General features: G+C 39.7%; 1 protein-coding gene and 1 non-coding gene across 3 annotated transcripts in view; both read left to right on the top strand.

The window, feature by feature from the left end:
• The window catches only part of LOC105478303 (cilia and flagella associated protein 58), a 119,514-nt gene that overhangs the window by 36,945 nt on the left and 56,151 nt on the right, over positions 1 to 26,418 (top strand). For both annotated transcript variants that reach the window (XM_024791788.2, XM_011735418.3), the window contains exons 10-14: positions 7,236 to 7,397; positions 8,657 to 8,803; positions 20,989 to 21,129; positions 22,325 to 22,548; positions 25,401 to 25,512. In XM_024791788.2, the coding sequence (XP_024647556.1) occupies positions 7,236 to 7,397; positions 8,657 to 8,803; positions 20,989 to 21,129; positions 22,325 to 22,548; positions 25,401 to 25,512 (786 nt within the window). The remainder of the gene's footprint in view (positions 1 to 7,235; positions 7,398 to 8,656; positions 8,804 to 20,988; positions 21,130 to 22,324; positions 22,549 to 25,400; positions 25,513 to 26,418) is intronic.
• On the top strand, positions 21,440 to 21,538 carry LOC112426061 (small nucleolar RNA U13). Its single transcript, XR_003017326.1, has one exon. It is a non-coding gene; the product is annotated as a small nucleolar RNA U13 (small nucleolar RNA).

Here is a 26,418-nt window from a genome sequence, read left to right as displayed (position 1 = left end):
TGATGGAGGAATTGCAGAAAACAGTGATGTCCAATATTTGATTTTAAGTTCCTCAAACCTCTGGTGACAAATCTACTACATCAATCCTACAGTTGTGATTGCACTTTGGGGGCACAGGCATGGGGTGGTGAGGATGTGAAGTGACACATCCCAGAAAAAGGACAGTATGTGCAAGAGACAAGATGCGCCCAAGAATCTAGAAAGCTATGGCAACAGCAAACCGGAGCCACAGCAAGTAGAAGAAATGCAATTCCTCCAAGAATTCTTGGAGATATTAGAGGGTTTGGGGGCTTCCCAGCACACAGAATGGAAAGTCTAGACTTGTTGTTGTTGTAAAGGACAAGGTGACTCCAGTAGGATAGAGGACTATCACCTGAGTTATAAATCCAACATGGCGTTACCTCTAGGGAAAAGCAAAGATGAAATAAAAAGAAAGAGTTGGACAAAATAAGGATCAATTGTATAAAAACTAAAAAACTAAAAAACAACAACAAAAAAATGGCAGATTTAAAATCCACACCAAAGTTAGTAAAGAACAGAATTGATGTTGTGGAAAACGGAATCAGGCCAGGTGTGGTGGCTCATACCTGTAATCTTAGCACTTTGAGAGGCTAAGGCAGGAGGATCCTTTGAGGCCAGGCTGGGCAACATGGGAGACCCGGTCTCTACAAAAATGATCATAGAGAAGATAAGAGAGAAGAGGACAGAGAATAGAAACCAGCCTACAGAGAGTTGGTTTCTGATTATGGAAATGAGCCCCTAGTCAAGGATATAGTGTGAAAATATTTTCTGGAGATGAAGAAAGAATTGCACAGGCTGACCATGTTCCAGGCAAAATCAGTGACAGGAGACTCTCCATAGACTTGCCCAAGAGGAAAGTCCTTTTGTGTGTGTGTGTGTTTCATCTACAATAATGAAAAGTTCTCTGTGAGAATTTACACAAGAGGAAAAAACAGATAGATACCTAGTTACCCTTTTTTGTTTTAACAAGAAAATGAGTGGAAGGAGCCATATTAACATATTAATAGTGGTTATCTTTGGGTGATAAGGATACAAATTGTTTTAATTTGCTCCTTTTTTGCTTTTTTTTTTTTTTTTTTTTTGTATTTTTTAAGCTATTCTAAAATGGATAGGCTGGGCATGGTGGCTCATGCCTGTAATCCCAGCACTTTGGGAGACCGAGGTGGGTGGATCACCTGAGGTCAGGAGTTCAAGTCCAGCCTGGCCAACATGGTGAAACCCCGTTTCTATTTAAAACACAAAAATTAGCTGGGTGTGGTAGTGGGCATCTATAATCCCTGCTACTTGGGAGGCTGAGGCAGGAGAATCGCTTGAACCTAGGAGGTGAGGTTGCAGTAAGCTGAGATTGTGCCATTGCACTCCAGCCTGGGTGACAAGAGTGAAACGCCATCTTAAAAAAATAAAAAATAAATAAAAATAAGAAAAAGTAAAATGGATATGTATTACTTTAGTATCTTGATTTAAAAAAGAAATAAATAATATTAGTAACCTTGCCTTTCCTTCAGGGACCAAATAAAATTCCACCTTTCCCAAGAAGGTTTACTAAAAGTGGTGTCTAATTCCTCTGTACTTGGTTCCCCTCTGGCCTGTGTGCACATAACTGTTATTTGCATATGTCTGCCTCATTCTAAACACTGGCTTCTTGGGGGCAAGTCTTATTCAATTTTGAGTTCTTCATATTACTTATTTACTAAGTAAATACTCAAATATTTTTTGAACTAAGAATGAATGGAAAGCTTAATTGGACATCTGAGTTAACTAGTCAGAGGCTCACTTTTAAGTATCTGTATCAAGTTATTTTCTAATAATATATTTACTTATAACTATGAGTCTGCCCTTCCTTTAAATTCATGTGAAACATGTTACCACGATGGACGATTTTATCTGAATTATCATTGGCATTTTTAGCTGTGAGTGACTTCCAGGCCTGATCTCTTCTTCCTTCTGAGCTGCAAAACAGAATCAACATTTGCCAACAACATTTGCCTTCTTGTTCTTTCTTGCTTAGAGAAAGAAAAGTGAACTCAGAGATGCTGAACTCCTACATTATATTGTATTCATTTAACTTGGCATTTGCCAGTGAGAAAGAAGATCCCCTTTTGTGCCTGAACTGGATGACTCAGAATCCCAAACCTTTTCCTATGTGTTTGTCTCTGTCAACACTTGCAATAATAATAGTGCATGATAAATAGCCACAACATCTCAGTAGGATACAAAAACAAGCACTTATTTCTTATTCACACACCTGCAGTTGATAGAGGTTCAGCTGACCTAACCTGGGCTTGCCTGGACTTGGTTCTGGGATGTGGGTTGGGCTCAGTTCTGGACCACATGTTTCTTATCCTCCATGTACATGTTCTTCTCATGGGGAAAGGAAGGAGAACAAGAGACAAAGTCACGCATACAAGCACATTTCGTGTCTACTTGTCTAATATTCTGACCTCCCATTGGCTATAGCGAGTCACATGGCCAAGGCTAACATCAGCAGCAAGGGAAATGCACTTCTCTCTTTAGGTTGTGGGACAAGGGGAGAGAATGAACATTTGTTAAACCATAAGATAGCCTACCCCAGGATTGTAGCACTTTTTATCCTCGTGATTTTCCTTTGCTGCACTCTAAATTTCACTATTCAGGTAAATTGAGAGGCATGAGAAACGGCAGGCATGGTAAGTTGTGGTCTACCATATTTCCTGCTTTCTGAACTTTTGCATGTTCTAGGTAAAACCATTCCTAGTAAATTATTAAATCTGCTGAACATTTTTCCCATGATGCACTTGCCTCATTTTAGGATCTCCCACCTTTTTGATTTCAAATATTAAACTTCTGGCAGTCACCTCCCAGACATTTGATATGCCAAAAAACATTCTTTTGCAACAAAACCTACCAACAAATTTCCTAGCTCTTTGCTCATTTGCCTATAACAGTGTCAAGCAAAGCTCTTCAGGACAGAGGTTCCAGGAAATGAATAATAATGTGCTTTCAAGGACTTAATGCAAGCAAAGAAACCAAAAATTGATTAAGGAAATATTGTCCACTAGATAGGTATCTTCATAATGAAATAAAGCTGCTATTTCTTTGATGTTAATTTGAATTTTATACAGAGCCTCTGTAATTGAGCAGAACCCTGGAGAGAGGAATCAAGGGAACACAAATTATAAGCTTTTTGTGTCTTAATAGAACAAGCATACTTCGTATCATTACTTTTCCTGCAGAACAGGATTTAATTTGGAGGAAAATCAAATTAACTTTTTAAAGTACTAGTATTATGTAACATGACGTAATGTAAACAATCATAATAACCTGTTAACATTTATTAAATGATTAAATTATTATATGCTAAGTACTTGTATGATGGCACAGGTGTATATTCTCTCACTTAAATCCTCATAATAGCCCTGTGAGATAGATATTATTATATCCCACATTCATAATATAATATGTTATAAAAATTAATCGAAGCCATAGATATGCCTCTCTAAATTCAAGATAGAGGGTAAAATAACAAGGCAAGAAAAATAGGGAAGACTCAACATTTCACTGGCCGGGGCACGTAGTTGTTTTCTATTTTTGCAGAGTGAGTTTTTCAGTTTCATTATGAAGGTAAAAGCATTGTCAGCATTGAGACCATTGACATCAAGTCAGAAAAACTTATTTGAGAAGTTTATTGTACTGATATTTCATCAAATGTACGTTAAGGGGTTCCAAATGCAATGACCTATTTTCTAATCCCACCTTGGTCTATATGATGTTTTGGCTATGCTGCAGTTTTCCTGTACACGTTATTGATTTCTATCTCACTCTTATTTCTATCGGCAGGTTGTTTTAACAGAAAAAGAAAAGGTAGGAGTAGGTTATAAACTGAGACTGTACTTCTGTCATGCCCTGTAAGCATTTTCTGGACTCCTCTGAAGCCTAGGAGTGCCAGGAGCTCTAATTCACTGGCTGTAATAAAACTTTCTATATTTGGATGTGATTTATCTCATGAGTTGGTTTGAGGTACCTCAAAGTGTATATTAATTAAGCTCCAGCCCCAAGCTGGCAGCCTATGTCTCTGACACACCACTTCTAACAGGGGCAGCTTGCTGACAAGAGGTTTGGCTACACTTAACACCCATGTACTTTATGAATTTTCAGGATTTGAACTTCTGCATGACTTTGGCCTGAATGATTTCCATAAATATAAACCGAGTCCCAACACTTAGAAATACATTGCTTGTAAATTGTCTTTTCCCCTAGTTTCAATATTTGTGAATCCCTTTTATCTTCTTGGTGTCCTGATGGGTTCTTATTACTCCAGCTTCAATAATCCAGAAGCAAGTTTGTGACTTTTGTGCACTGTTGTGTGCAGAAAGATGGACCATGCTAGTTGGATGCTCAAAAAAGAGATGCCCCTGGCTACCTCCTTTCTCTGTGGCATTATTCTGCCTGTGCAAAGAATTATTCTTGTTCTAACATCTCTCAAAGTGACTGAACAAACTATTTTTTTCCTTTCTCTAACGTGCTGCTTGATATTCTGAATGCTGATGATGCTGTTGAAAGTATTTTCAATCTATTAAGCATTAACCTTTCAGTCTTAGGTTTTCCCATAACACTTGGTGCATATCTCAGTTTACTAGTGATATCCATTCCTTGATTATCCATTCTGTGGTGAAGTCACTCCCTACAAGTGAACTTGAGGATAGGGAATGTGTCTTATTCTTCTTTCTATCACACATACTTTTACAGTGCCTGCCATAGATAGGTAGGTCCTCAGTACCTGTTCATTGAGTGAATGAATAAATGGGGGAGTGAATGAATGAGTGAACAGAAATGTACTCCATTCACTTTATGAAACTAGCAGAAACCTTGAGACTAAAAAAGAACTGAAAAGAAAGATATAGGCCTAGATCATTTGGGAAAACACATGCAGAATCCTAAATGAAATTCCAGGAAACCAAATTCAACAGTACATTAAAAGAATCATCCAGTATGACCAAAAAGGGTTTATCCTGAAGCTGCAAGGATAGTTTTCTATTAAGAAAGCTCTTGCTGGTGGTGTGGAAATGTAAAGTGTTACAGCCATTTTGGAAAGCAATCTAGCAATATCTATTAAAGTTGAAAATATGTATGTCTTTTGAGCCAGCTATTCCACCCCTGGGAATCCATCCACAGAAATAAAAGCACAAGTGCATAAGAATACACATACAAAAATGTTTCTTGTAGGATGGTTCAGAGTGGCAAAAACGTGGAAACAAAGTTAATGCCCATCAGTGGAGAAGGATTAAATTATGATGGCACACCCACGCTATAGGATATTATGCAACCTTTAAAAAGAATGAATTAGAGTGATGATTTCTACAAGGTATTATTTGATGATAAAAAGCAAAATGCGTAAGAGTAGTTATAAGATCCCATTTGGTTAAAAAATAAAAACAAACCTCAAAAAGCAAAACAGAAAACAAACAAATCTGTGTAGTTCTCTATTTACTCATTGAATAACTTTGTAAATATTACTTATTTTGATCTGTTTCTTTCTTTGTAAAATTGGAGGCAATAACAGTACATATCTTAGAGGATTTTTGAGAGATTAAAGGAGCTAATACATGTAAAATGTCAGGTACACAGAAAGTAACTGATGAATATTAGCTATTATTGTTAGGTTATAGACATGAATAGAATATGCAGAATCCAATGAAAAATATGGAAGAATACATAGTAGATTGTTAACCTACTTTTGTTTTGTGTAGAAGAGAGGCTGATGTTGGAGAAAGAAAGTTCAAGTAAATAAGGAAAATAAATGTATATTTCACATTTATGAATTTATTTTAAATTGTGGCACATGGAACTATATTATAAATAAATTGAAAAATCTGTTACTAAGTTTGTCAAATCAATTGACCCGATAAGAAAGAATAATACAAAATTATGTACATTGAAAGACATTTACTAAAATTCAATCCCATCCCTCCTTAAGCACCTGTAAAAAAATTTTGAAAGGTGCTTATTTAAATATGTAAAGGATAAATATTTAAAATAATAGCCATCATTAACTCTGATGGGGAAAGAATAGAACTGGGCTTCTCATTTATGTATTTTCTGGGATAGTAATTCTGCAAGTGGAAAAAAATGGATTCTTGTAAGTGCAATAATTTGGGAACATGTTGCTCACAAGTAGCCCACACCTGAGTCATGGTGAATTTCAGAATGGCAGAGGTCTAAGAAGTCCTTTTCCACCTTTCGTTCTAGGTAAACTGTCACTTCCTCAGAGACATGGGCCCAGAGACATGGCCCTATTTCTTCATGTGTGTCCCCTTTTCCTCCATACTCTGTCACATTGCTCTGTGTCCTCCCATTGCAACCATTAATTAAGGGAACACCAAGAAACAGTGAAATTTTCTTAAGAATTTTCTCCTTATGTGCTCTAGTTGTTATTTACACTGTAGTTTCCTTGATTTAATCAGATTTCTTCGTGAACATTTTTCTTCTTAAGAACTTTTTAAAGAAGTTTATCTTTAAAAAGTCAATTTCTGTGGACATTGCAGCGGAGAGTCATGATGACGTCATTGCTACTGTGTGCGTGGCTTGTTGAGAGGTATTGACTCATGGTGGAATTTCAGGTGTTGGTTTTTCATACTTGCAAAAATGGGGCAGTAGTTCTTGCATCTCATCTTTCCTGAAAGTATTTTGTGCATAAAAGAATGCATTTTTACAGAGTCCTTTTCGGTTCCCCTGATGGAATGAGTTTGACATTGGCAAGATAGTGTTATGATTGCTATCAAAGTTCAAAGACCGTTTTTCTTTCTCATGGTTAACTCTATAAGCAGCCAGTGTGGCCAAACAGCTAGGTTATCTCTTATCTTTCTTAGTGCTTTGTGTTAAGATCCATTTAAGCCTGTGACTATTTTTTTTTTTCCCCCTTTTTCGGGGGTAGGGTGGTCAGGAGAGGTTTTCAGAATTGAAAGAATTTCTTCTGTTTTTTTTCTTTCTTGTGATCACAGAATAACTGTGTTAAGCCTTTATACTTGAGCAGAACTCTAGTATAGATAAAATGTATGTTTGCCCCTAATCAGTTGGGCTGAATTTCTGTGTCATACTGCAGTGATTATAGCCACTGTCAGATTTTCTGATTACTGGCATCTCTATCAGCCACCCTTAGATAAAAAACTCCATTTGTCCTGAACCGGTAAGCACAGGTGGGCTATTTAACCATTTTCATATACTTCTTTCTTCTCCAGGTCCTTATGAACATGGAAGACATAAAAGTTCGTGAAACGCAGATTTTTGACTACAGGAAAAAAATAGCTGAATCAGAGATTAAATTAAAACAGCAACAGAACCTGTATGAAGCTGTGAGATCAGACAGGAATCTGTATAGCAAAAATCTGGTTGAGGCTCAGGTAAATAATATATTTATGTCCTTACATTTTGATTTATTTTCACCCTGCATTTAAAACAGTTTCTGTTACCCTAATGGCAGAATTTAGAATAGATAAAAAAAAAAAAATCTCATGGAATTCACCTGAAAAGAAGATTAATTTATGCAAAACTATCAGGTTATTTGAAATAGAAATGATACATCTTTTTTTTTTTTTTTTTTTTTTTTTTTTTTTTTTTTTGAGACAGAGTCTCACTCTGTTGCCCAGGCTGGAGTGCAGTGGCGCGATCTCGGCTCACTGCAAGCTCCGCCTCCCGGGTTCCCGCCATTCTCCTGCCTCAGCCTCCTGAGTAGCTGGGACTACAGGCGCCCGCCACCGCGCCCGGCTAATTTTTTTGTATTTTTAGTAGAGACGGGGTTTCACTGTGGTCTCGATCTCCTGACCTTGTGATCCGCCCGCCTCGGCCTCCCAAAGTGCTGGGATTACAGGCTTGAGCCACCACGCCCGGCGAAATGATACATCTTAATAGGATGTGGAGATCATGGTTCTACTTATAATTATTATGTAGAATTACTATTCTTGTCTTTCCACTTTTTTTTTTTGAGGCGGAGTCTCACTCTGTCACCCAGGCTGAAGTGCAGTGACATGATCTCAGCTCACTGAAACCTCCGCCTCCCGGGTTCAAGTGATTCTCCTGCCTCAGCCTCCCGAGTAGCTGGAATTACAGGTGCATACCACCATGCCTGGCTAATTTTTGTATTTTTAGTAGAGACAGGGTTTTCACCATGTTGGCCAGGCTGGTCTCAAACTCCTGACCTCAAGCAATCCACCTGCCTTGGCCTCCCAAAGTGCTGGGAATACAGGCATGAGCCACTATGTCTGGTTGTCTTTCTAATTTTCAAAACTGCTAAGAGCTACCATGACTCAGTGGGCAGCAGCATACTCTTTTGAATTCCAGAGCTTCGCTTCAAAATCTTTTAGTTATATGTTTGTTGTGCTTCCAATTCCTTTCATAAAAGGAGGAATAAGGTGTGTGTATGATGTTCATTATGCATATTTTGTGTGTATCTCATGAGAATATTTTGAGAGTTAACACTATATACTATAAAGTACTTTGAAGTCGATGGGCACTAGAGACAAAGGATTAGCCCAGTTGTAATTGATCAAGAGACCATTATTTTGAGAGAGTGTCCCTTAAGAGCTCTTAAATATATATTGAACTTCCATAGGGACGATGATGTCTAATTCACTTTCAAACATTTCTCCTTCCATTTTGTTAGGATGAAATAACAGAAATGAAGAGAAAGTTAAAGATTATGACCCATCAGGTAGATCAGCTGAAAGAAGAAATCTCTGCCAAAGAGTCTGCACTTGTGAAGCTGCACCTGGAACAGCAGCGAATAGAAAAGGAAAAGGAAACATTGAAGGTACTGACCTCATAGTAAAAGCAAAGGACCAATAGTTCATCAGCCTACCTAGGCAACCTCCAGTCTCACTGAAGGTAGCGAGGGGCAGGGAGAACAACCACGTCTGCCTGTGGTCACTGTTGCTAGTTATCCAAACCAAGCAAACATGGCACCCGGAGGATGAGCTTTACCAACTCTTGTTCAGGGCTCCTTACAGGTAGTGTTGCTAGGTAGAATGGGGGAAGGGAGTAGTGGAGATGCACACACACCCCTTTCATTTATGCAGGCTATCATACATCAGTGGGAGAGAACCTAGCAGGTCAGCAGTGCCAAGAAGTCCTTGAACTTGCATGCCCACTACAATCCCTCTGCATTCACAACCAAGTCCAACCATTGTGCTCACACTCAACCCTCCCAAACTCCTCCCTGAGCCTTCTATAGGTGATGCTTTGTACCTCTGTTTTTTACTTTGTGTGCCTGTGACTTTTCTATCTGCAGTCTTATCAACTGGGTGATAGAGCTCTGTTCTCACTTGGTTTACCCTTGTCCAGGTTTGTAGTTCACTTTACCTCTGTGGGTCTAAGAACTTTGCAGCTGCTCTTCCAGAGATCATCTCTGTCTCCATATATCTTACTAAGACATACCCTTTAAAATCTACTAATTTAGAATATTCTATGTCTACTAACATAAGGACCCTTTCCAAGAATACAAAGCAAATAATTACGCCATTTTAAATCCTCTAACCAAATATGTTTTACTATACACTTCACTAAACTTAGTGTATTTTTCTTTTTCCTATCCAATCCAATAGGTTTCCCTTCCAATCCATTTGACCAAGGATTAAAAAAGAAACTTCTAAGAAAATAATGCCAGTTTTGTTATGAAAATATATGTGCAGAATGCTCATGGGTTCTTAAGAGCTACTTGCAGAAACTGTTTACAACAAATTAGAGACTGGGTACCTTGGTTTCTGCACATATTAGCTTTCAAAGATAGTCACTGTCTTGAAAATGTATATCTAGTGTTGGGCAGGTTCAATGCCATATTTCCTAGATTCTAAGATACCATAGATTGAAATAGGCACTCTCAGTTTAATAATGAGTTTTGTCAAGTTAATGATAGGTTTTCATGGAAATAGAACTACTACATTAAATTAACTTAAAGCTCATTTTGTTTGAGAAGATTAAACTGTAACAAAAGTGAATGTACAAAAAAGGATATTGTAACTGATGTATTTACCTGTCTCAGACATTCATCTCCGCCACTCTATCTTATGATAGAAAAAGAATAGAATATTCTGCATTAAATGATTTTTATGTATAAAGAAATATACATATATTTTCTAAAACTGGAAAATGTTCTGCACTTTGCCCTTATACTCCTTGTTTGAAACCAGAGTTTTATAGAAAACGGTTTGTTCCACTGTGGAGCTTGTAGTGGGATAGGGTTTATTTATTGCTGAATGAATCAGAAGAAACTTATTTTTTTTTTCCAAATTTTCTTTTTTTATTTGTTATTATACTTTAAGTTCTAGGGTACATGTGCACAACGTGCAGGTTTGTTACATACGTATACTTGTGCCATGTTGGTGTGCTGCACCCATCAACTTGTCAGCACCCATCAACTCGTCATTTACATCAGGTATAACTCCCAATGCCATCCCTCCCCCCACCGCCCCATAATAGGCCCCGGTGTGTGATGTTCCCCTTCCCAAGTCCAAGTGATCTCATTGTTCAATTCCCACTTATGAGTGAGAACATGTGGTGTTTGGTTTTCTGTTCTTGCAATAGTTCGCTGAGAATGATGGTTTCCAGCTGCATCCATGTCCCTACAAAGGACACAAACTCATCCTTTTTTATGGCTGCATAGTATTCAATAGTGTATATGTGCCACATTTTCTTAATCCAGTCTGTCACTGATGGACATTTGGGTTGATTCCAAGTCTTTGCTATTGTGAATAGTGCTGCAATAAATGTACGTGTGCATGTGTCTTTATAGCAGCATGATTTATAATCCTTTGGGTATATACCCAGTAATGGGATGGCTGGGTCAAATGGTATTTCTAGTTCTAGATCCTTGAGGAATCGCCATACTGTTTTCCACAATAGTTGAACTAGTTTACAATCCCACCAACAGTGTAAAAGTGTTCCTATTTCTCCACATCCTCTGCAGCACCTGTTGTTTCCTAACTTTTTAATGTTTGCCATTCTAACTGGTGTGAGATGGTATCTCATTGTGGTTTTGATTTGCATTTCTCTGATGGCCAGTGATGATGAGGATTTTTTCATGTTTCTGTTGGCTGCATAAATGTCTTCTTTTGAGAAGTGTCTGGTCATATCCTTTGCCCACTTTTTGATGGGGTTGTTGTTTTCTTGTAAATTTGTTTGAGTTCTTGATAGGTTCTGGATATTAGTCCTTTGTCAGATGAGTAGATTGCAAAAATTTTCTCCCATTCTGTAGGTTGCCTGTTCACTCTGACAGGAGTTTCTTTTGCTGTGCAGAAGCTCTCTAGTTTAATTAGATCCCATTTGTCAATTTTGGCTTTTGTTGCCATTGCTTTTGGTGTTTTAGACATGAAGTCCTTGCCCATGCCTATGTCCTGAATGGTATTACCTAGGTTTTCTTCTAGGGTTTTTATGGTATTAGGTCTAACATTTAAGTCTCTAATCCATCTTGACTTAATTTTCGTATAAGGAGTAAGGAAAGGATCCAGTTTCAGCTTTCTACTTATGGCTAGCCAATTTTACTAGCACCATTTATTAAATAGGGAATCCTTTCCCCATTTCTTGTTTTTGTCAGGTTTGTCAAAGATCAGATGGCTGTAGATGTATGGTGTTATTTCTGAGGGCTCTGTTCTGTTCCATTGGTCTATATCTCTGTTTTGGTACAAGTACCATGCTGTTTTGGTTACTGTAGCCTTGTAGTATAGTTTGAAGTCAGGTAGCGTGATCCCTCCAGCTTTGTTCTTTTGACTTAGGATTGTCTTGGCAATGTGGGCTCTTTTTTGGTTCCATATGAACTTTAAAACAGTTTTTTCCAATTCTGTAAAAAAAGTCATTGGTAGCTTGATGGGGATGGCATTGAATCTATAAATTCCTTGGGAGGTATGGCCATTTTCACGATATTGATTCTTCCTATCCATGAGCATGGTATGTTCTTCCATTTGTTTGTGTCCTCTTTTATTTCACTGAGCAGTGGTTTGTAGTTCTCCTTGAAGAGGTCCTTTACATCCCTTGTCAGTTGGAGTCCTAGGTATTTTATTCTGTTTGAAGCAATTGTGAATGGAAGTTCATTCATGATTTGGCTCTCTGTTTGTCTGCCACTGGTGTATAAGAATGCTTGTGATTTTTGCACATTGATTTTGTATCCTGAGACTTTGCTGAAGTTGCTTATCAGCTTAAGCAGATTTTGGGCTGAGATGATGGGGTTTTCTAAATATACAATCATGTCATCTGCAAACAGGGACAATTTGACTTCTTCTTTTCCTAACTGAACACCCTTTATTTCTTTCTCTTGCCTGATTGCCCTGGCCAGGACTTCCAACACTATGTTGAATAGGAGTGGTGAGAGAGGACATCCCTGTCTTGTGCCAGTTTTCAAAGGGAATGTTTCCAGTTTTTGCCCATTCAGTATGATATTGGTTGTGGGTTTGTCATAAATAGCTCTTATTATTTTGAGATACGTTCCATCAATACCAAATTTATTGAGAGTTTTTAGCATGAAGGGCTGTTGAATTTTGTCAAAGGCTTTTTCTGCATCTATTGAGATAATCATGTGGTTTTTGTCTTTGGTTCTGTTTATATGCTGAATTACATTTATTGATTTGCGTATGTTGAACCAGCCTTGCATCTCAGGGATGAAGCCCACTTGATCATGGTGGATAAGCTTTTTGATGTGCTTCTGGATTTGGTTTGCCAGTATTTTATTGAGAATTTTTGCATAGATGTTCATCAGGGGTATTGGTCTAAAAGTCTGGGGTTTTTTTGTGTCTCTGCTAGGCTTTGATATCAGGATGATGTTGGCCTCATAAAATGAGTTAGGGAGGATTCCCTCTTTTTCTATTGATTGGAATAGTTTCAGAAGTAATGGTACCAGCTCCTCCTTGTACCTCTGGTAGAATTCAGCTGTGAATTCTTCTGGTCCTGGACTTTTTTTGGTTGGTAGGCTATTAATTATTGCCTCAATTTCAGAGCCTGTTATTGGTCTATTCAGGGATTCAACTTCTTCCTTTAGTTTAGTCTTGGGAGAGTGTAAGTGTCCAGGAAATTATCCGTTTCTTCTAGATTTTCTAGTTTATTTGCATAGAGGTGTTTATAGTATTCTCTGATGGTAGTTTGTATTTCTGTGGGGTTGGTGGTGATATCCCCTTTATCATTTTTTATTGTGTCTATTTGATTCTTCTCTCTTTTCTTCTTTATTAGTCTTGCTAGCAGTCTATCAATTTTGTTGATCTTTTTAAAAAACCAGCTCCTGGATTCATTGATTTTTTGGAGGGTTTTTGTTGTTGTTGTTGTTGTTGTTGTTGAGATGGAGTCTCGCTCTGTGGCCCAGGCTGGAGTGCAGTGGCCGGATCTCGGCTCACTGCAAGCTCCGCCTCCCAGGTTCACGCCATTCTCCTGCCTCAGCCTCCCAAGTAGCTGGGACTACAGATGCCCATTTGGAGGGTTTTTTGTGTCTCTATCTCCTTAAGTTCTGCTCTGATCTTATTTCTTGCGTTCTGCTAGCTTTTGAATGTGTTTGCTCTTGCTTCTCTAGTTCTTTTAATTGTGATGTTAGAGTGTCAATTTTAGATCTTTCTAGCTTTCTCTTGTGGGCATTTAGTGCTATAAATTTCCCTCTAAACACTGCTTTAAATGTGTCCCAGAGATTCTGGTATGTTGTATCTTTGTTCTCATTGGTTTCAAAGAACGTCTTTATTTCTGCCTTCATTTCGTTATGGACCCAGTAGTCATTCAGGAGCAGGTTGTTCAGTTTCCATGTAGTTGAGCGGTTTCAATTGAGTTTCTTAGTCCTGAGTTCTAGTTTGATTGCACTGTGGTCTGAGAGACAGTTTGTTATAATTTCTGTTCTTGTCCATTTGCTGAGGAGTGCTTTACTTCCAATTATGTGGTGACTTTTGGAATAAGTGCAACGTGGTGCTGAGAAGAATGTATATTCTGTTGATTTGGGGTGGAGAGTTCTGTAGATGTCTATTAGGTCCCCTTGGTGCAGAGTTGAGTTCAATTCCTGGATATCCTTGTTAACTTTCTGTCTCGTTGATCTGTCTAATGTTGACAGTGGGGTGTTGAAGTCCTCCGTTATTATTGTATGGGAGTCTAAGTCTCTTTGTAAGTCTCTAAGGACTTGCTTTATGAATCTGGGTGCTCCTGTATTGGGTGCATATATATTTAGGATAGTTAGCCAATTGATCCCTTTACCATTATGTAATGGCCTTCTTTGTCTCTTTTGATCTTTGATGGTTTAAAGTCTATTTTATCAGAGACTAGGATTGCAACCCCCTTTTTTTTTTTGTTCTCCATTTGCTTGGTAGATCCTCCTCCATCCCTTTATTTTGAGCCTATGTGTGTCTCTGCATGTGAGATGGGTCTCTTGAATACAGCAAACTGATGGGTCTTGACTCTTTATCCAATTTGCCAGTCTGTGTCTTTTAATTGGACCATTTAGTCCATTTACATTTAAGGTTAATATTGTTATGTGTGAACTTGATCCTGTCATTGTGATATTAGCTGGTTATTTTGCTTGTTAGTTGATGCAGTTTCTTCCTAGCATCGATGGTCTACATTTTGGCATGTTTTTGCAATGGCTGGTACCGGTTGTTCCTTTCCATGTTTAGCGCTTCCTTCAGGGCCTCTTGTAGGGCAGGCCTGGTGGTGACAAAATCTCTAAGCATTTGCTTGTCTGTGAAGGATTTTACTTCTCCTTCACTTATGAAACTTAGTTTGGCTGGATATGAAATTCTGGGTTGAAAATTCTTCTCTTTAAGAATGTTGAATATTGGCCCCCACTCTCTTCTGGCTTGGAGAGTTTCTGCTGAGAGATCTGCTGTTAGTCTGATGGGTTTCCCTTTGTGGGTAACCCGACCTTTCTCTCTGGCTGCCCTTAACATTTTTTTCTTTCATTTCAACTTTGGTGAATCTGACAATTATGTGTCTTGGAGTTGTTCTTCTCAAGGAGTATCTTTGTGGCATTCTCTGTATTTCCTGAATTTGAATGTTGGCCTGCCTTACTAGGTTGGGAAGTTCTCCTGGATGATATCCTGAAGAGTGTTTTCCAACTTGGTTCCATTTTCCCCCTCACTTTCAGGCACCCCAATCAGACGTAGATTTGGTCTTTTCACATAATCCCATACTTCTTGAAGGCTTTGTTCATTTCTTTTTCCTCTTTTTCTTTAGACTTCTCTTCTCACTTCATTTCATTCATTTGATCCTCAGTGATACTCTTTCTTCTGGTTGATCGAGTCGGTTAATGAAGCTTGTGCATTTGTCACGTATTTCTTGTGTCATGGTTTTTATCTCGGTCAGTTCATTTATGGCCTTCTCTGCATTGATTATTCTAGTCATCCATTCTTCCATTCTTTTTTCAAGAATTTTAGTTTCTTTGCGCTGGGTACGTAATTCCTCCTTTAGCTCTGAGAAGTTTGATGGACTGAAGCCTTCTCTCTACTTGTCAAAGTCATTCTCCATCCAGCTTTGATCCATTGCTGGTGATGAGCTGCATTCCTTTGGAGGGGGAGATGTGCTCTTATTTTTTGAATTTCCAGTTTTTCTGCCCTGCTTTTTCCCCAACTTTGTGGTTTTATCTGCCTTTGGTCTTTGATGATAGTGACGCACTGATGGGGTTTTGGTGTGGGTGTCCTTTCTGTTTGTTAGTTTTCCTTCTAACAGTCAGGACCCTCAGCTGTAGGTCTGTTGGAGATTGCTTGAGGTCCACTCCAGACCCTGTTTGCCTGGGTATCAGCAGCAGAGGCTGCAGAAGATAGAATATTGCTGAACAGCGAGTAATCCTGTCTGATTGTTGCCCTGGAAGCTTAGTCTCAGGGGTGTACCCCACCGTGTGTGGTGTGGGGTGTCGGTCTGCACCTAGTGGGGGATGTCTCCCAGTTAGGCTACTCAGGGGTCAGGGACCCACTTGAGCAGGCAGTCTGTCTGTTCTCAGATCTCAGCCTCCGTGTTGGGAGATCCACTGCTCTCTTCAAAGCTGTCAGACAGGGTCATTTGCATCTGCAGAGCTTTCTGCTACTTTTTGTTTAGCTGTGTGCTGTCCCCAGAGATGGAGTCTACAGAGACATGCAGGCCTCCTTGAGCTGCTGTGAGCTCCACCCAGTTCGAGCTTCCCGGCGGCTTTGTTTACCTACTTAAACCTCAGCAATGGCAGGCACCCCTCCCCCAGCCTTGCTGCTGCCTTGCAGGTAGATCACAGACTGCTGTGCTAGCAATGAGGGAGGCTCCGTGGGCGTGGGACCCTCCCAGCCAGGTGTGGGATATAATCTCCTGATGTGCCATTTGCTAAGACCCTTGGTAAAGCGCAGTATTAGGGTGGGAGTTACCTGATTTTCCAGGTGTTGTGTGTCTCAGTTTCCCTGGCTAGGAAAAGGGATTCCCTTCCCCCTTGCGCTTCCCAGGTGAGGCGATGCCTCACCCTGCTTCAGGTCTCGCTGGTCGGGCTGCACCAGCTGACCAGCACCAATTGTCCAGCACTCCCCAGTGAGATGAACCCGGTACCTCAGTTGAAACTGCAGAAATCACCCATCTTCTGTGTTGCTCGCACTGGGAGCTGGAGACTGGAGCTGTTCCTATTCGGCCATCTTGCTCCGGGACCTCAAGAAACTTATTTTAAACATTGCTTCACCCATGAGCGTTATGGGCTGTGTTAGCAAGGCTCAGTGTAATCCATTTGGTGCATCATCTCTTTCCCTTTAAAGGATGGCATTAGGCCTCATCTCTTACTTTCCCTGTAATACTCTATTCAAAAGATGAATTATTACCCCATAATGGGGTCCAAGTTGGAACTAATGTCATTCTACAAAATCCTGCTTTAGAACAAATGTCCTATACAAAATATCAATTACTCCTAATTCCTCGGAGTTTGACTTTAGCTAATATTTGTTTCATTTATGGCCTCTGCCATCAGGTGTCTACACATAAAGCTCCAAAGAAACATCATAATAAAATAAAATACAGGGAAATTGAGTCCTGTATTATTTGGACCTGGGCCAGCAGATTTGGCAGCTGGTGAACATGAAGGATGATTAAAAGGCTTCTGCTCCAGAGACTGCTCCAAATGGAGAATCCCAAGTCTGGATGGCTTTGGGTCATCGATTATAGGAAGATGATTGCTTTGGACTTACTGTGGAACTAGGATGCCCTTTCTCCCCACATTTCCCATGAAGGCAAGAATGAGGAGCAAAGACAGAGGCCTCCCTGATTTATTATTTGAGGCTATCCAAGGTGACTTGCAATGGTGCTCCGACTGGATAATTTTGGCCTATCATTAAGCCCGTTTGACATTCTCTAGAAAAATATGACAGCTCAAATGTTGAGTTTTAGCCTCTTGACTTTTTTAGCCTAAGAATGAATCACATTTCACACAGGTCCCTGGATTTCATGCATCTAAAGTCTGCCAACCAAAACCCTGAGGGAAAGGGCAGATTTTCTAGTAACTTTGCTCCAGAAGACATTTATCTTATTATTGCGAGTTGTACAAAGCTACGTGGGTACATAATCCCTCCCGGAGGGGCAAGCCGTTGCCTACTAGGTAGCCTGTGAGATACCCTTGGACAGGACAACCCAATTTACGACTTTTCCAAGCTGATAGGCAAACGACTATCTTTAGTAGGTCATCCTCATCTTCATTCATCCCCTTCAGCAGACAAATCTTGTCCTTCCATGTTTCTTTTACTTTTTCTGTTGCTACTAGCCTCCACTGATGCCTGAGGATCCTGTACACTGTCAGCACATTATGGTTATGACAGGATGTCAGTAGTTCTCTGTAGACATTGCTGTGTCTGCATTCATCTGCCCATTGTGTCCCAGGCTTGTTTCATCAGCACTGAAGGAGCCATCTCATTTGGAGTGTCTGCCTTCCAGTCCTAACAAGCCCCCGCTTCTGTCTTGTCTCTTTCCAATCATCCCACATGTATCTGACAGCCCTTTGATTCTTGGTGAATAATTCATCAGCAGATTCTCTGTGTCCAGAGCTCAGCACCACATTAGGGCCTAGCTTCAGGGTACCATATTCTTTTACTTAGTGGACTCTGTAGCTCACCATGGATGGGGAGCTGTCATCCATGTGAGACAGAGAGAGAGAGAGAGCCTAATTATTCTCATGGCTAGAAGACTTCAGGTGGTACTATTTGCTTTGCTAGATTTAAACAGATAATTTCTATGAAACTCATGTAGAGATCATGTATGAATGGGAGAAATTCTACAAGTATGACTCTTGAGATATGATTTATGCCCATAGTCAAATCTGGTTACAGATAATCCATAATGCCTATTGCAAAATTGTATAATTGTGGAAGTGGTGAGTAAAGGCTGTGTCTTGCCATCTCATTACAACTTCATACCACCAGTAACACTTGGATAGGTGCAGAAACCTCAGGTCCCACCTAGGGCATTGTTTGATGAGCTTTTGAATGCATAGTGGTTGTTGCCATCCTTCCTGAGTGAGATGGCTCAGATTTATAACTGCTAAATGCATTAGACCCAAGGTATTTTGTTGATGTTAACATTTGCTGCCAATGTCTAATGACACATCTTGTTTACAGCCCATACATTTATGACATAAAGAGACCACTCAGAATTTTGATATATTATGAAAAAAGTATGCAGTAATGCCAAATGCACGAGTGGTTTTACGTTTCAGACAGATACTTTTACACACTGTTGATTGCATTTTAATATAACAGGGGTTTCATTTTGTTCTGCTGATGGATTCTGATCAGCTCTTGGCACATAAGAACGGGGAAGTGAATGTTGCACATCTGGGAAAATAAAAGTTTTATTAAAGAAAGCATGAGCCAAACAGGTATTTTATTGCTGTCTTTGCTGTCACCTTAAATGATTATAGAAACAGAAAGGCTGGTTCTTCGCTCTCTTTCCTAACAGACAATCCCCCCAAGTGGTAAATACTAGATGAGATCTTTTCTCAATAAGTATTTCCTTTTTCTTATCCCTAGACCAAAACATGTTTCATGAAATGAACAAACAAAATGTCATAAAAGAAACCCTTGGTTTTATAGTAGCTGGTTGCATTCAGTTTGTGACATTACACATCTGTTACGAGGTACACAGTGTCTTTTACTGTTTGGATAAGTCTGAGGTGTAGAATTAATGACTTCTGGTTTTCATGGGGCAGGGACAGACAGTAACTAAAACTGGGTTGGTTCAAAGGCACTTTAAAGTATGAGGTTTCCATCATCTGGGTGTCATTTCTAGGTAGGCGGGGGTCCAAATACTTACTTGAAGGAAAAAATTATTACTCTTTTACTGACATTTGCCAACTTGCAAGCCATTGACAAGTTGAAACCTTAATATTATCTTGTCATCTCCCTTGTGATTCCAGCATGAAGGAAAGCAGAGCTCTTCCTCCTCATTTGCTTCTTCTTGTTCTGACCTGGTCTGTGATATCCCTCATCCATCCCAGTTGGGCATGGAACCTCTCAAATGCATATTCTTCTTTCCTGTAACATACGTAACTTTGGTTCCCCCACTGCATGCGCTACATAGTGCCTGGCACACAAGGCCTTTCCCTGTCTGCCTTAGCTGTTTGTGAGCCTTACCTCCAGCTATTCTTTACCTAGCTCTCTAATTCAGCCATATTGGCTGTTTCACTATCTGGTGAACACACCAGGTACTTTATAGTTTGCATGCCTTTGTTCTCACAAGCCTGACTGCTGAATGCCCTGCTCTCACAACACATACCCCTCCATGTTGGCAATATCTGTCAACTGCCAGTGACCTGACTGGTTCTTCCCTCTAAACCCCAGGCAGAAATATAAACACCTTTATGTGTATACCCATGTACTTTTCACATAGATAGATAGCATTTTCACACTGTTGTTGGTTGTTCATCATCTTCAATGGATGGCGAATCCCTCAAGTCTTGCTTATCTTCTTTATTTAATTTGGAACTCTTGGGTGGTGACAGTAGAAGGAGCACAGGCTTTGGAATCAAAAGATCTGGGTTGGAATCTCAATCTGCTACTTAATAGCTCCATGACCTTGGGCAAGTTATTTGCTTTTGTCTCTGTAATTGCATTAAATGGAGACAGGAGTAGCTACGCAAATGCCTAGTATCATGCCTGGGATATGGTAGGTCACAAACAAACTTGTGGAATAGAAGTGAATGTGCACTTTGATGAGACAAATTGTCCTGCTAAAACTTAACAGTCCATAGCACCCTTTCTCCATAATTCCTATGATTTTCGTATAAACTTAGGGGCCAGATTCCGGTCTGAGCTCTCTGAGAAAGCATCCCTGCGACCCCCAGTCTAATGATGACTTTTTCTTTGACCTCCCATAATATCAATTCACTCTGTGTGATCATCAAGACGCTGACAAATTATTGCCTGGACTTCTTAATATTTGCCTAATATTTGTCTATCTTATCCTCTCATCTGGGTTGGAAGTGCCATCGAAGTAGAATCTATATATCTTTTTATAAATGACATCCCTTCTGTTTCATCAGGATGTTTTACAAGATAGACAGTTATTATCTTTGAGTAGTTTAATTTTGCTTACAAAGGGCTTTACCTTTGTGGTTCATGTGCTGGTGGTGTTAGGGACATTACAGGAGCTGGTACACATGGAGGCCTCCCCTGTCCTCGCCCCCACATCCTGCTCTGCACTATTCTTTGTGAATTCTCCTGGTGTTTAGCCGGTAAGAGATGAAGTGCTGCTGAATACCAATGAAGCCCCTGCTACACATATATAGAAAAATGATAGAAATCCCTCAAGGGCACAACTCAGAATAAACATGCTGACTGTAATGTTCATTGCTATTTCTTTATGAGTGAGTGTGTGTGTGTGTGTGTGTGTGTGTGTGTGTGGTAAGCTTGTTTTGCTTGTGACAGTGATCAAACTGTGTTAAATGAAACATCAGAGGAAAGAGTAAGAAGCACAACTGTACATCTGAATCCGGTCCCTGTCGTCCTGGTTTGTGCCGTAACGAATTGAAATTTGCCTGTATCTTCCACTCTTTGTCAGGCTGAGCTGCAGAAGCTGAGACAACAAGCTCTGGAGACCAAACACTTTATTGAAAAGCAAGAAGCTGAAGAGAGAAAACTCCTGCGAATAATTGCTGAGGCTGACGGGGAGAGGTTGAGGCAGAAGAAGGAATTAGACCAGGTAGAGCACCTCCTCGTCAGACTTACAGACCTCGTCAACAGACACGAGTATTTAATTCCACCCTTTGAACACTCCTTCCTCTCTAAGCTCTGCCAACCAGCCCTATTGGAAGAACAGCAGCAGAGACCCATCTTGTATTGATTAATTATGAAATATTCACTCCTTTATTTGACTTATATTTATGAGCACTTCCCATGTCTCAGTCACTCCTCTAGGCACTAGGGCCACATTGGCCACCAAGACAATACGGTTCATCCTCAGGGAGCTTGCATTCTAGTATAATACAGTTGCTCACATATAATTGCAATGGATAATTACGTGATTTGATCTTGACTGGATGTTCACATGTATGTGTAAGATATGCCTCCCTCACACCTTATCACAATGTCAGCACATTGCCCATCCAACATGAAAAAAATGAAAATAACAATTTGGGAGATAGAAACCCAAATGCATAATTTGGGGGTTAGAAATTTAACTGCTTTCAGGGACCTGGCAGAGAGAAGTTGGCCAGTGCAAGATAGAAGGAAGTAGTGGAACTTGGCAAGAGCTAGCCCGCCATGAAGTCATTCAGATTTGAACATTTATAAATATAAAGGATTTGGAAATAAATAAAACGACACATATGTAGGCTAAAGATTATTAGATGATTGGACTATTATTATTATTATTATTATTTTTGAGACAGAGTCTTTCTCTGTCGCCCAGGCTATAATGTGGTGGCACCATCTTGGCTCACTACAACTTTCTCCTCCCAGGCTCCAGTGATCCTTCCATCTCAGCCTCCTGAGTAGCTGTGACTACAGATATTGCCACTGCACCTGGCTAATTTTTGTATTTTTGGTAGAGATGGGGTTTCACCATGTTGGCCAGGCTGGTCACGAACTCCTGGCCTCAAGTGATCCACCTGCCTTGACCTCCCAAAGTGCTGGGATTACATGCATGAGCCACTGTACCCAGCCTTGGACTATTATTATTAATATTATTAAGGATTATTTGTTGTATGATGTTTTCAAAAACTCTAGTGGGAGGGGTCCAGTGTTGATTGTCTAGCCAGCTCTTTCCAGTGCGCAGCCCACGTGGTGCCCAGTACATGTGGGTGTTTGAAAGATACTCATTGAATGAATGGTGCTGCCACAATGAAAAGCTAAGGCTTCTTCTTTCCTGGTGGCCATGCCCCTCCCTACCTTCCTAGGTCATCAGCGAGAGAGATATCCTGGGGTCTCAGCTTGTTCGGCGCAATGATGAGTTAGCTTTGCTCTATGAGAAGATCAAGATCCAACAGTCTGTGCTGAATAAAGGGGAGAGCCAGTACAACCAGAGGTTGGAGGACATGAGAATCCTCAAACTTGAGATCAAGAAGCTTCGCCGGGAAAAGGGGATTCTTGCCAAGAGTGTGGCTAATGTTGAAGAACTCAGGTAATAGATAATAGAACTCAGGGCTGAGGGCACAGTGCAACATGGGGAACTCCTAAAATCACTTCGTAGTCATGCTTGTTGCTCATTGAAGGTCTTTATCGAGTTGTACAAAATGAAGTTTACAGGATGAAATTATTAACGAATAATAAGAACAGCTTTTCCATAACGTCTCCATTGTTCCTATGCTGTGTCACAAAAATGAACCAGCTTCCTTTCAGGATGGTATGGGCAAGTGCAAAAAGGTTTTTAAAAAACCATATTCTGGAGTTTACAAAATAATTTTCAAGGAAATTAGTTACAATTCAGAAATTTTTTCCCCCGATGAGCTTTCTTGAATTTCTTTAATACGTCAGTATGCAAGAGAGGGAGCATCAATATTGAAATTTAATCTGGTAACATTTGCACATCTTTTTCTTGGAATTATATACAGGAAGAAAAGAGGTGGAAAATATAATTTTATCACTACTTGAAAACTTCGTTTCCTTAGAAGGCGGCCAAATTTTATATCTCACTCTTGATTTATCTTCTGCAGCTTTCACTTTAGCTTAGTGCGCCTTCTTCTTTCTTGAAATCTTGCATTACACAAGATCTACTTTCCCTTTGGGAAAACGTCACCATGTTTTATAAAGGCAATTGCAGGAAACCAAATAAGAGTTCTGGTATTTTTTCAGTAGCTAGCCTTATTCCCCACAGACTTGTAGATGAACAGTATCCTTGACCATCTTGGAATAAGGACATGGTTTGGATCTGCTTCTCAAATCAATTGGGTTAGAAGATAGTTTGGATATTTAAATGCAATGAATATACTCAGGAATAGCAAGGTTGCCACTATCAAGGATAGATCAATACTTTTTTGTTTTCTTTTTCTTTTTTTTTTTTGGAGTTGCTTGTATTTCAGATGATGAAAGTAGTACAAATTCATTGTAGAAAATGTGAGAAATGCAGAAAAAATATAAAGAAGTGATTAGAAAATCACTCATAAGTTTACTACCCAGAGATACCACCATTGACATTTTGGAGACAAATGGATTCATTCTAAGTAACTATTGAATAGTCTCCAAACCATCGCTAAACTTGTCAGCCATGAGTTATTTTTATTACATACACAAAGGACGAAATTTTATCCATTCCCATTCAGTATTGCTAGTTTGTTGATAATATATTTTATTTTTCTTTTCAATGGGAAGAAAACTTAATAAAGGCTGGAGGCAAGCTAGCATGAATTCCGATCTGTCTTGCTACCTACAAACTGTGTGACCTTGGGCAAGTCACTGAACCTCCCTGAGCTTTGGACTTATAGTCACAATTAAACAGCAAAACAAATCAATGTGCCATGTACAGAGTCTAGTACAATGCAGGCCGTCAAATATGGTAGCTAATACTTCTGCCCTCCCCTTCTGATGACATTCTAGAAAATTGAAGTGTTAAAAATATGCTTTTAATTCTAAGCAGCTTGCTCTGAGCGCCCTGTTGAGTGAACATCATGCAGTTAATTCTAATGGTTTGTCTTGCTAATGAGGGGAAGTTGTATTATTGGTTTAAATGAAGCGATTAAGTAAAAGAGATGGCTTAGTATTAGTAATCTGCACCCCTGCAGCAGGCGAGGACAGATAATAATATCCTTATTGCCCGTGTCAATGCAAGTGCTTGCTTCTTCTCTGCCTCCCAACATCTCATTCTATAGGGTGACAGCCAGCTCGCAAACACTGAGGATGGCTATTGCATGTTACCTATTAACTAGAGATTTCTGAAGATTTTAGCAGTGTATTTCAGCCAGAACTAGATATTCAGGACTTTTTCAGCCATCTGTACAGTTGTGGAACTCAAGATAAAGTATCATCACAACTCCTAACTTGGGTTTCTCAACCTGGGCTGCATGTGAGAATTGCCAGCAGGACTTTAAGACCTATGAAGCCAGGGACCCATGCTAGACCATGAAACAGAATCCCTCTAAGGATTGGGTCCAGGAGAAGAGGTAGTTTTCAAAGCTCCCCAGGGGATTGCAATGTGTAGTGAGGGTGGAGATCTATGCCCTGACTGGTGTTAGGTTATCACCCGAGCCTCAGCATATTGCTGTCAGGTGCTGAGTTTGTGGACTGTAGCCTGTTCACTTATTACGACTATAGAGACATTTAGAAACATTAAACAGTGTATTTAAACTCTCATAATTCACTGCTGAAATGGTTTGGCTCTGTGTCCCCACCCAAATCTCACCTTGAATTGTAATAATCCCCACGTGTCATGGATGGGGGCCAGGTGGAGATAATTGAACCACAGGGGTAGTTTCCCCCATACTGTTCTCATTGTAGTGATGTAGTGAATGAGTCTCATGAGATCTGATGGTTTTTATAAATGGGAGTTCCCCTAGAGAAGCTCTGTTGCCTGCCACCACGTAAGATGTTCCTTTGCTCTCCCTTTGTCTTCCTCCATGATTGTGAGGCCTCTGCAGACATGTGGAATTGTGAGTCCATTAAACCTCTTTCCTTTATAAATTACCAGTCTTGGGTATGTCTTTATTAGCAGTGTGAGAAAAGACTAATATAATCCCCCTGCCCTTTGTTCCTTTCATATACTTATAAATTTCTTGAGTATCCAGAATCATGACTCTGATTCTGAAGCCCTGGCACTTTTTTTTTTTTTTTTTTTTGAAAGCGAAGCCAATTCTTGAGCTCTGCAAGAATTAATATCATCTGTGTCTTGCCCAGATTTAGGAGGCTGGTCCCAGTGTTCACAATATTCTCCCTAATTCCAACTTTTTATATAAGACGTAGTATGTATGCAACCAATTAAAGATAGACAGGATATTCAAACGGGTGGATAATTCTTTGCAAAATCAAGTTTGTCTTATTCAGACAGGAGTTTTTTCACATGCAAAGAGAATTCTTGAAGGAGAGGACACGCTGCCGAGCCCTGGAGGAGGAGCTGGAGAATCCCATGAATGTGCACAGATGGAGGAAGCTCGAGGTAACATCTGGCAGTGCGTTCTCCCCATCCCCAAATCTCTCCTCCTATCCCACGCGAAGCTTCTAACCTAAAGCACAACGAGAAGCGAGGTTTTATTTAATGCTATGCAAATTGTCACCTAAAATGTAAGGCTGGATCAGATGTAAATTGAGTTCTCTCAGAACCAGATGGTTCATTTGGGTTTTGTTTTAAAAGTCTTGCACAAAATCCTTTCTACCTAAAGAAAGCCCAGTGAAAACTGTGAACCTGCCTCACCAACTGACATTTATTTTTCTGGCTTGGGTAGGTTTTGGTTAACCAGTTATCCTGAGGCTGCCTATTAGTCTTGGATGTTCATGGCCTTTAGTGATGTTGGTCACCAGCATCTCTACCATCTTTCAATTGATCTTTGCATCCTTTTATTACTTACAGAAAATATGGTTTTGTGAACTGCCCTCTTGTTGAAAGCATGGTGTTAGCCAAGCCCTTTCTCTTAGAATCTGGGGACACAGCTAAAGTCTCATTGGAAGGGGATGGATAATCAACTTCATATTTAATTTTATTCTGTGGCTTTCTGGTAGTCATTACCACCAGCACTGAAAATAACAGTTAAAGACAAACTCTGCTTATTCAAGAAAAAGAAAGCTATCTCCTTTAGTTGTAACTAGCAATGTGCATGCCAAAAGCGTCTTCAACTAGATGAATGATCAGGGTATTGGGAGATGTAAGTATGTCATATAAGATAAAGCAGGGCAGGTATAAGAAAGAAAATCAGCCAGGGAGATTTTTGTTTTTCATTTTTATTTTTTTTCTTTAAGAACGGAAAGGACAATATGTATTTTACATAGGGACCTTTAAGAGAGGAAAAAATAAAAATTCCTTTATTTTTGATTTTAATTTTTATTTTTTCCTTATAAGAAAGAAAAA

Source organism: Macaca nemestrina, chromosome 9 (assembly GCF_043159975.1).
Source record: "Macaca nemestrina isolate mMacNem1 chromosome 9, mMacNem.hap1, whole genome shotgun sequence".
Classification (NCBI taxonomy): Eukaryota; Metazoa; Chordata; class Mammalia; order Primates; family Cercopithecidae; genus Macaca; species Macaca nemestrina.
Note: the sequence above shows the minus strand (reverse complement) of the source record. Positions and strands in the feature narration are given on the sequence as shown.